At 47.4% G+C, this 11219-nt stretch overlaps 1 protein-coding gene and 2 non-coding genes across 3 annotated transcripts; all 3 read right to left on the bottom strand.

Annotated features, from left to right (window-relative positions):
* Positions 1-528: 528 nt before the first annotated feature.
* Positions 529-831, bottom strand: LOC137359418 (histone H4-like; the record flags this gene model as incomplete). The annotated part of the gene is made up of 1 exon (XM_068025399.1): positions 529-831. A coding segment is annotated over one exon (303 nt), but the record flags the coding sequence as incomplete, so codon positions are not given.
* Positions 832-5539: 4708 nt separating this feature from the next.
* trnal-cag (transfer RNA leucine (anticodon CAG)) lies at positions 5540-5622 on the bottom strand. Its single transcript has one exon. It is a non-coding gene; the product is annotated as a tRNA-Leu (tRNA).
* Positions 5623-9370: 3748 nt separating this feature from the next.
* trnal-uaa (transfer RNA leucine (anticodon UAA)) lies at positions 9371-9453 on the bottom strand. Its single transcript has one exon. It is a non-coding gene; the product is annotated as a tRNA-Leu (tRNA).
* Positions 9454-11219: the final 1766 nt, after the last annotated feature.

Here is an 11219-nt window from a genome sequence, read left to right as displayed (position 1 = left end):
AGTGGGCTCTGGAAAGCGCGGGCTCAAACTGCGGGAATTCCAGGTCCCTGAATGACTGAGCTGAAACTGATCAGTTTCACAAACCCTGTCAGTTTCAGTGCAGGAAACACCGTCTCGGGGGAAATAACATCACAAGTGGGTCTGGTTCAACGGCTGCTGCAAAACTCCCGGATTCCCTCATTGCAGCGAAATCATTTTGAAATTCTATGAAAACAATGAGTGATTCTGGAGGAGTGATGTGGCTTTTCACTGAGGGCATGTGTCGACTGGAGAAATAACTAACTGAAGAGCCTCAGGCGCTGTTTACACAGCCCGTTCAGAAAATCAAATCCACTGCATATCCTTGCTATAAATGAAATGTCAAATTTGGGGATTCTAGTTTTGTATCCCGAACACAGCACAGATTTATTACAAACAGTTCTAAACAGCCTATCCCAGCTCCCGTTTCCAGGTCACTGCTCTCTCTGTGAGGCGGTGGGTGGCTCTGAGAAGAGCCTTTGTTGTGTTTGCTGGAAAGGGTCGAGTTGTTCAGCCGCTGAATTCGGAGAGAGTGCGGCCCTGCCGTTTCAGAGCGTACACCACATCCATGGCAGTGACCGTCTTGCGCTTGGCGTGTTCAGTGTAGGTGACCGCATCCCTGATCACATTCTCCAGGAAAACCTTCAACACCCCGCGAGTCTCCTCATAGATCAAACCCGAGATCCGCTTGACCCCGCCACGGCGAGCCAGGCGGCGGATTGCTGGTTTGGTGATGCCCTGGATATTATCACGAAGCACTTTGCGGTGCCGCTTTGCTCCGCCTTTGCCCAGTCCTTTCCCTCCTTTACCTCTGCCAGACTTTCTTTTATTAATTTCCAAAATATACTTTATTCATTAAAATCTGTAAAAAAAAATACATTACAAAACAGTTCCCAAAAGCACCAAGTCAAACAATACAAAGAATGCAAAGGAGATCAGTTTCCTTCAATACAGGAGTGAGTTGCCTCACAACCCTTCCATTTCATTGTCATGCCATGTACATTTTACAGCAAACAAATATTTTCTGGCTACAGTTCGAGTGGTTTCCCATGGATCCGGCCCCTCAGTTCAGCGTGGTGAGGGGACCTTACACAGTGGTCTTTCCACATTGAGCCTTTGCTGCGGCTGCCCCAAGTTTTAGTGCGTCCCTCAGCACATAGTCCTGGACCTTGGAATGTGTCAGTCTGCAACATTCGGTCGTGGACAACTCTTTGCACTGGAAGACCAGCAAGGTTCGGGCAGACCAAAGGGCATCTTTCACCGAATTGATAGTCCTCCAGCAACAGTTGATTTTTATCTTGGTGTGCGTCCCTGGGAACAGCCCACAGAGCACAGACTCCTGTGCTACAGAGCTGCTTGGGATGAACCTCGACAAAAACCACTGCATCTCTTCCACACCTGCTTTGCAAAGACACATTCCAGAAAGAGGTGGGCAACGTCTCTTTTCCACCACAGCCACCTCGAGGGCCGCGTGTGGATGGGGTGAGACTTCGGGTGTGCAGGAAGGATCTGACAGGGAGGGCTCTTCACATCATCAGCCAGGCTACATTTTGGTGCTTGTTTGAAAGTTCTGGTGATGAGGCATTCTGCCAAATGACTTTGGACTTCTGCTCAGGGGACCATCCGACAGGATCCACCATCTTCTTTTCCCGTAGGGCCTTGAGGATATTCCGTGCAGACCACTGCCTGATGGATTGGTGGTCAAAGGTGTTTTTCCACAGAAAATTTTCCATGAAGGATAGGCAGTACGGCACAGTCCAACTGGATGGAGCATTCCGCGGCAATATGACCAGGCCCATCCTTTGCAACACCGGGGACAGATAGAACCACAGCACGTAGTGACACTTGAAGTTTGCAAACTGGGGATCTACACACAGCTTGATGCAGCCGCACACAAAGGTAGCCATAAGGATGAAGGCGACGTTGGGTACATTTTTCCCGCCCTTATCCAAAGGTTTGAACATCGTGTCCCTCCGGACTCGGATCATTTTGGATCCCCAGATGAAGCAGAAAATGGCTCAGGTGATCGCCACAGCGCAGGAATGCGGTATGGGCCAGACCAGCACCATGTACAGCAATGTGAGCACCTCGCACCTGATGACCAGGTTCTTACCCATAATGGAGAGAGATCGCTGCTCCCACATGCTCAGCTTATGTTGTACCCTGGCTACTCGCTCCTTCCAGGTTTTGGTGCACGTCCCAGCCCTTCCAAACCATATCCCCAGCACCTTCAGTTAGTCTGACCTAACGGTGAAGGGGACAAAGGATCGGTCAGCCCAGTTCCCAAAGAACATGGCCTCGCTCTTGCCGTGTTTAACATTGGCTCCCAAGGCCAGTTCGAGCTGGTCGCAGGTGCTCATCAGTCTGCGCACAGACAGTGGATCCGAGCATAAAATGGCAATGTCATCCATGTACAGGGAGGTTTTCACCTGAGTGCCTCCGCTGCCTGGGATTGTCACCCCTCTGATGCTCGCATTCTTCCTAATAGACTCAGCAAAGGGTTCAATACAGCAAACAAACAAGACAGGGGAGAGAGGACAGCCCTGTCTGACTCCAGATTGGATCTGGAAACTTTCTGATTCCCACCCATTGATTGAGACTGCACTACTGATGTTTGTGTAGAGTAGTTTGACCCAATTGCAGATTCCCTCCCCAAACCCCATTTTGGAATGCACATCCATCATGTAAGTGTGCGATATCCTGTCAAAAGCCTTCTCCTGGTCCAGGCTGATGAGGCAGGTGTCCACCCTCCTGTCCCGTACATCGGTGATCATATCCCTGAGTAGCGCAATGCTATCAGAGATTGTCCTGCCTGGTATAGTATAGGTCTGATCAGCGTGAATCACCAACTCCAGAGCAGACTTGAATCGACTGGCTGTGACGTTTGACAGAATCTTGTTGTCAGCATTAAGCAGTGAAATGGGCCACCAATTTCTTATTTCTGTCCTCTCCCCCTTCCGCTTGTCGATGAGGGTGATGATGCCTTTCCTCATGGATTCTAACATACTGCCAGCCTGGAGCATACTCTTGTTTACTGCCAGACAAGTTGATTCTTGCCTCAAATCAGTGCACAATAAAAGAGACTGATTCCGTCAGGCTCCTTTTTATACAGGCCACCCGGACCGGGCTGAGAATGGCAGAGAGAGAGCAGGAAGGGGAGGAGACAGAGTGAAGATTGAACAGAGAGCAGATGGGGAGGAGACACCCAGAGTGACAGACGGAGAGAGAACGGCCCCTCATCTTTCAGCTCCACCTCCAGTTTCCTCCGGGCTGCCAATTTCAAACCCTTTATTAACAGTGGAACCGAAACCCAGCTCTCCACACAAAGCCTTCCAGACTCGGTCTTCATAGTCAAGGCTTTCCAGAAAGCCGGAGCTTTTAAATATGGTCCCGATGCAATTAACGCTCAGTAATATTCCCACCTAAACACAGTCCATTCTATAACAAGAAACCTCCTCAGTAACATCACCATTTCCACACACATCCGCTTCCAACAGTTTACAAACACCTTACTGCAGCTGCTTGGGGTATCTCCTGTGTTAAGATTAGAGTTGGAAAGCGGCCTTTACCCGGCAGTGTTATTGTCTCACACTGAATCCGCTAGACATCCTGTTCTCTTTATTGCGAGAGAGAAAGCACGGATTTAGGAAATGTTCATTTGAAATGATCTCTATTGAGAACGAGCCCGGCCGTGGGACAGGTATTCCAGTGCAAAGAGCTGTCCATGACCGAGTGTTGCAGACTGGCACATTGCAACGTCCAAGACTATGTGCTGTGGGACGGCATTAAAGCTTGGGGAAGCCACCATGGAGACTCAATGGGGAAAGGCTGCAGTCTGAGGCCCTAGTAGGCCATAGTACAGTGAGGGGCTGGAACCCGTGTAAAACCCCTCGGGCTGTTTGCACCAGAGAATGTTTGATGTGTAATGTAACTACTGTAAATATAACCTGTGCAGGCAGGGATAGTGAGATACATCATGTACATTATTGAAGGAAACTGATCTGTATTGTACCTTATGTAATATTAAATTTGAACTGCTTTGCAATGTAATTGCACAAATTATACGAATAAAATACATATTGTGCAAAAGAAAGCAGCTTTCCTGTCAACACACACCTTGTCTCAGGGCACAACTTTCCTGTGATCTTGTCATACCCAACTTCGCTCTATATCTTCTGACACACACACTTTACAGTCTGTCATTTCCAAAAACAAGCATTCTAAAATCAAAAGACCTTTTGTTTATTTCTCCTTTCTTTTCATTTCTCCTCTATTCTTCTCAATCACTCCCTTCAACAGTCCTATTCAGATCAAGGTGGAATGTGAATAGTCTCACAACTCACCTCTGACACTATTATTACCCTTCTTTTCTCTTGTCTCATTCAATGGGAAAGTTTTATTCACCAGTCTGTTGCTGTTTTACACTCTTGCCATACCATCTGGTATTGCATCCATCTGAATTCTGTGCTTTCATGGCCTTACATATCTTTTCCTCTTCTGGATGATTTGTTTGCTTCAGTTCCATTCAACCAGGCTGGACCACAGGGAAGCTTAGAACCTTTGCCTTGGATGGGTCCACGTTGATCCATTACATTCAGAATCACCTCCTTGAAATAACTCCATAGTACAACTACAGTAACCACACAGAATCTGCTTCAAACACTCATCCACATTTTATCTGTTCTGACCGTCAACACCTCCAGCTCTTTTGTTTAAGTGGAACCCGTCAGGTTTGTATAGGCTCCTTCTATTCTGAAAGCTGTAGCACTGGTTCAGGGAATTCAGCCCTGTTTCTCTACTCGAAAGGATCAGCCATGCTTGATCTGCATCGTATTTTGCTTTTATTGCAACGTTACAAGACCTCCAATCCTCTGGCACCACACCTGTATCCAGTGAGGGATTGGAAAATGATGGTCAGACCTTCCACTATTTCTTAAAAACAAAATACTGCGGATGCTGGAAATCTGAAACAAAAACAAGAAATGCCGGATTCACTCAGCAGGTCTGGCAGCATCTGTGGAAAGAGAAGCAGAGTTAACGTTTCGGGTCAGTGACCCTTCTTCGGATGCTGCCAGACCTGCTGAGTGAATCCGGCATTTCTTGTTTTTGTTCCACTATTTCTTCCCTGGCTTCTTTCAACAGCCTGGGGTACATTTCATCTGGTCCTGATGATTTATCCACATTCAAGGATGCTCATCCCATTAAGACTTCCTCTCTCCTTAAGTTATCACGTCCAATACTTCACACTCCTCCTCCTTAATAACAATATCTGCATCACCCTCTCATTCGGGAAAACAGCAAAGTATTCATTAAGGATATTGGCAACATCTTCCACCCCGATACAAAGGAGACATTTTTGATCTTTTATGTGCCCTGATGTTTGTTTAGTAGCCTCTTACTCTAATGTTTTAATGCAACATCTTTGGGTCCATTGTTATTTTGTTTGTCCATGTTCTTTCATGCTTTTTCTTTGCTTTTTGCCGCTGCTCCCAAACGCCTCCAGTTCAGTCAAAACACAACTTGTCAGAAGTGGGATTCGAACCCACGCCTCCAGTGGAGACTGCGACCTGAACACAGCGCTTGAGACCGCTCAGTCATCCTGACTGCCTGCGATGTATTATCAATGCTAAGGAAATTATTCATTCTTTGTGAAAGTATTTGTGAGATTGTGGAAATGTCTGGAAGAGGAAAGACCGGCGGGAAAGCTCGGGCCAAGGCCAAGTCTCACTCCTCCCGGGCTGGACTGCAGTTCCCGGTGGGCCGTGTTCACAGGCTCCTGAGAAAGGGTAACTATGCTGAGCGTGTGGGTGCCGGAGCCCCGGTCGATCTGGCTGCTGTGCTCGAGTATCTGACCGCTGAAATCCTCGAGCTGGCCGGGAACGCGGCCCGGGACAACAAGAAGACCCGCATCATCCCCAGACAACTGCAGCTGGCCGTCCGCAACGACGAGGAGCTCAACAAGCTGCTGGGAGGGGAGACCATCGCTCAGGGCGGGGTGCTGCCTAATATCCAGGCCGTGCTGCTGCCTAAGAAAACCAGCACTCAAGAGCTCCCAGAAAAAGTAAAGCGGCCAAAATGTCATCTAATAAACCAAAGGCTCTTTTCAGAGCCACTCACAGTCTCTGTGAAAGGGCTGGTTACTGTCAGGAGGGAGTCAGAGATGGAGTTATTGGAACAGTGGATTGACCTGTTTCACATCTGTCCAGGTGTGTTTTCAGTTCCCTCTCTGGATTTCGCTCTGTTTCTCTGCTCACACATCTCCCCCTCTAGTTAAGTGAAGAACTGAACTACAGGGTGTCAGAATCAACAATTTAATAAATCCCGCTGCCTTCGATTTGATAAATCCAGAGATTATCCCGGTACATTAACGGGAACTGGTTCGGAGCTGATGAATTAATTTAGTAATGGAAGTGTCCGGGTTAATTCTCTGTTTTTCATTTGGACAGTTTGAATTGTGTTTTTTTTTTTCTCTCTGGTGATCTGAGCGCCGCTTCTCAATGAGAATCTGCTCCCGGAACAGAGTAAATGCAGGAAGGAAGAGGCCATTCTCGGGCTGTGTGTTTCTCTCCTAACCTGATCTGTTTCGACCGCACTGTTCCCAGAGGACGGAATCAGTGAGAGTTGTGCACACACAGGAGCTGAGTCCATTGCAGCGCTTTAATATGTGCCTTCCCCCCGGCCCTCCCTATTCTCCGGACACAGAGCTGTCTGTTTCCCCCGGCGGCGGGATAGAGTCGGGGATTCTCTCCCCGCAGTGTCAGGGTCTGCAACCCCGGGGAACTGGCGGTTTCAGTCAGAGTGACCGAGCTGCCTTACATATCCTGTGTACTAATCTCCAATGGATTCAAATATTAGTGAACTCATTGGGTAATGTTAGTAAATAACCCTCATGTGAACGGACCCGGCTCCATTAATGCCTTCCAAATAAAACTGGGATCCATTTCTTTTCCCCAAATGCCAGCTAACGGATCCCAGGAGCGGGGTTGAGATTGTGCTGAGCAGCAATGAGTCTCCAGTAATGCTGCTTTCTAAATTCCAGATCAGCTCTCAGTCCGACAGGCCTTTCGGGAAAGTGATGTGACAAAACAGAAACCATGTGGCCGCCCCTCCAATCTAATGGGTTTGATGATGAACAGAGATGGCAGCTCTTTACTTTGCTGATTTGGTGGCTCTGAAAAGAGCCCTTGTTACACTTGTTACTGAAGCTGGGTTTTAGGTGCGTTCCCTGCGGATGCGGCGGGCCAGCTGGATGTCTTTGGCCATGATGGACCGGGATCATTCTGGTGAATCTGCTCATTTTCCGGCAGAAGCATCAGTCGCTGTTTGAACTGTTTAAAGTCAGGGGTGTATTAGCAGCCAGAAAGTGAAGGGCAGTTCATTGCTCCCTGCAGCATTATCCGCCTCTTTCAGGAGAAAAGATCAGAAACCGCTCGTTTCTGTCAGTCCCCGAGAAGCCTGTGAGAGGCGGTTAGTCGCTAATTTGTTCCTTTTACAGAGTGGAAGCTGATATTTGTCCCGTTTTAAATTGCTGAACCGGACCTTCCTCCCGCCGCTTACAGTTAACAGATTGACAAATGAAAACGATTCCTAAAACCGCGTCAGGATTTTGTGACGGTAAATACAGTAAAACAGAACATAAAATGAGAGGTTTTAAAATTGTTGCCTGAAAATTGAAATTTTCCATCACTTCAATTCCTTCCTGCTCTGGAATTGCCAGGCTTTTTTCCAATTGGAAAATCTAAGCCAATGAGAACTTCTATTTACTTATATGTGATTCTCCTATTGGTTAAGAATTGGATTGAGAAGCGGGTGACCAATCAGAGACAGAGTCAAACTGCGGGGATTCCAGGCCCCCAGTAACTGAGCTGAAACTGTTCAGATTGACAAACCCTGGCAGTAGCTTCACACATTGGACACTTCACACTGAGTCATTCAAGGGCTGGTGTGAGAGAAGCTTCAGATCCTGTCATTATTCTCTGACTCATTATTCATCTCGAACCAAACAATTAGTAAATGTGAAGCAGTGAAGAGACTTTTCATTCTCACTGCAGAATGTGTCATCTGGGGAAATAAGGAACTATTATTTTCGGAGATTCCAGGTACATTCCTCCCTGAACAAATCCATTCCTAACATTCCCGATCACAGCCTATCCCAGCTCCTGTTGTCACCCGACTCCAGCTGAATTGGAGAAACTCATGTGTTGGGGTTTGAGTTGTGAGGTGGGGTTTCTCCGCCAGTGTTACTGTCTTACAAACTCTCCCCCTGAATTTGTGAACTGAGACTGCACCGAACACATCCCCTGTTAGAGTGAGGGCCGGACATCCCTCTGTTTTATGACAGAGAGTGGGGAAAGGGCTGGGTGGAGGGGAGTCACCAGGGATCCTGGATTTACTTCAAATTATTTCCATGTGGAATCTGCAGGCGGGGCCTGGACAGGGATCATTTGATCAGGGGATCAGCTCTTTCCTGAGAGATGTGGGTGGCTCTGAGAAGAGCCTTTGTGTTCAGATGTTTACAAGTTTCCCGCGCTTTCACTTCTTTCCAGACCCTGCTTTCTGAGACTTCGCTGCTTTCGGGCTTGACCTTGCTCTTCCATGTCTGCACTTTCTTCAGCGCTTTCCGCCCGCCGCACTCTTGCCTTTTTTGACATTCTTCGCAGGAGACTTTTTCTGAAGCGCTGCTTTCTTCACCGCCTTATTTGGCGTTGCCGCCGCCTTGCTGCTCGTTTTCTTGGCTGTTACTTTCTTTGTTGTCACTTTCTTGTCTGCTGGTTTCTTCACTAAAGATTTCTTGTCTGCTGGTTTCTTCACTGAAGATTTCTTGTCTGCTGGTTTCTTCACTAAAGATTTCTTGGCTGCTGGTTTCTTCACCTTCTTTCCCACTTTTCCCTGGGTTTTCCTTCTTGCTGATTTTGAAGGAGCCGGAGGCGCCCTGTCCCTTGCTCTGCACCAGGGAGCCTTTGTTCACATTCCTCTTGATACTTTGCTTGATCTGGGTCTTGAGCTTCTCCTGAGCGGTGGCAGACCTGCAAGGAATCAACTACCAGCTAGCGTACAAAGCGAGACCAAGGCTTAGGGCCTTCAGTTACCTGGAGGGGAGTCGGAGAGGCAGCGGATCCTGTGAGGAACCACAATCCAGGAAGGATGAGAAGGTCATTGTCAGGGTACAGAGGAGATTAAGTTAAAGATTTACCAGTTTATAAGCAAGCGCAGAGCCAAGGAACGTTGCTGGGGCAGATCAAATAATAGGAAGCTGTGATCAGTTGGAAGGCAAGAGTGATTAAATGACAGAAGAGATGATGGTGCAAGGCAAAAGTCAGGGAAAGAATAAATAACATTTTGTAAGCACAGATACCAGGAGTGGGGTTTGAACCCACGCAGACACATGTCTATTGGATCTTAAGTCCAACGCCTTAACCACTCGGCCATCCTGGTACGTTAGCCCACCACTGAAAATGAAATTTAATGTGATCCGGGTGCCATCTGGTCTTTTCCAATATAAAGTTCTGACTCCTCTCCCATGCTAAATTGGACCCTTCATTATTTATGAACCTCAATCGGATCACCCCTCAGTCTAGGTTTCTCTAAGGTGTAGGGTCCCAACTCTTTTAGTCTAACTTGGTAACCAAGATGTCTTATACTGGGAATTCGTCGAATGTCTCTCCTCGGTACCCTTTCCAAAGCCTCAATATCACCCACCATGTGAGGAGACCAAGACTGGATACAATATTCCAAGTGAGTCTTGACCAAGGTTTCATAAAAGGACAAATTCAGGACATCTCAGATACTGAAGAAGTCCGTGTCCAGAAGCAGCAAGACCTGGACAACATTCAGACTTGGGCTGCTAAGTGGCAAGTAACATTCACACCACATAAGTACCAGGCAATGACCATCTCCAACAAGAGAGAATGTAACCATCTCCCTTTGACGATCAACAGCATTGCCATCGCTGAATCCCCCCACCATCAACATCCTGGGGGTTACCATTGACAAAAGCTTAACTGGACCATTCATATACATACACTGGCTACAAGAGTAAATCAGATAGTGGGAATTCTGTGATGAGTAACTCAGCTCAAGGCACGTGGTGAAATGCTCATTAGGAGAGCTGGAGAAATGGACTGGTCAGGTGGGCAGAAAAGTGGCAAATGGAACTCAACTTGGAGAAGTGTGAGGTGATGCCTTTGGTGAGGTCAAACACAGCAAAGGAATACACAATTAATGGGTGAATGCTGAGAGGTGTAGAGGAAGTGAGGGACCTTGAAGTGAATGTCCACAAATCCCTGAAAGTAGCAGGACAGGTTGATAAGTTGGTTGAGAAGGCTTATGGAATCCTTTCCTTTATTAGCCAATGTATAGAATATAAGAGCAGGGAGGTTATGCTGGAACAGTGTCAATCATTAGTTAGGCCACAACTTGAGTTCTGTGTGCAGTTCTGGTCACCTCATTCCAGAAAGGATGTAATTGCACTAGAGAGGTTAAAGAGGAGATTTACGAGGATGTTGCCAGCTCTGGAAAAATGCAGCGATGAGGAAAGATTGGATCAGCTGGGGTTGAATAGAGGAGGCTGAGGGGAGATTTGATTGAAATGTACAAAATTGTGAGGGGTCTGGATAGAATGGATGGGAAGGGTCTATTTACCTTAGTAGGGAGGTCAGTGACTAGGGGGCATAGATTTAAAGTGATGTGTTGAACAATTAGAGGGGAGATGAGGAAAGGATTTTTCACCCAGAGGGCTGTGGGAGTCTGGAATTCACTGCCTGTAAGGGTAGCTGAGGCAGAAACCCTCAACTCATTTAAAAGGTGTCTGGATGTGCACCTCAAGTACCTGAACCTGCAGGGCGACGGTCCAAATGCTGGGCAATGGGATTCAGCGGGGTGGCTCGTTTTTTGGCCTGCCTGTGCTGTAAACTTTCTATGTTCTATGATTCTATGAAGACACAATGGGCCGAATGGCCTCCTTCTGCACTGCAATAATTTTGTGATTTTTGACTCTCCAAAACTTGTCAACCATCTACAAGGCACAAACCAGGATGAGTGCAGCACCAACAATACTCTAGAAACTCGACACTGTCCAGGACAAAGCAGCCGCCTTGATTGTCACCCCATTCACCACCTGAAACAATCACTCCCTTCATCACTGACGCACAGTGGCAGTCGTGTGTACCATCTACCAGATGCACTGCTGCAACTCACCAAGG

Source organism: Heterodontus francisci, unplaced genomic scaffold, assembly GCF_036365525.1.
Source record: "Heterodontus francisci isolate sHetFra1 unplaced genomic scaffold, sHetFra1.hap1 HAP1_SCAFFOLD_102, whole genome shotgun sequence".
Lineage (NCBI taxonomy): Eukaryota > Metazoa > Chordata > Chondrichthyes > Heterodontiformes > Heterodontidae > Heterodontus > Heterodontus francisci.
Note: the sequence above shows the minus strand (reverse complement) of the source record. Positions and strands in the feature narration are given on the sequence as shown.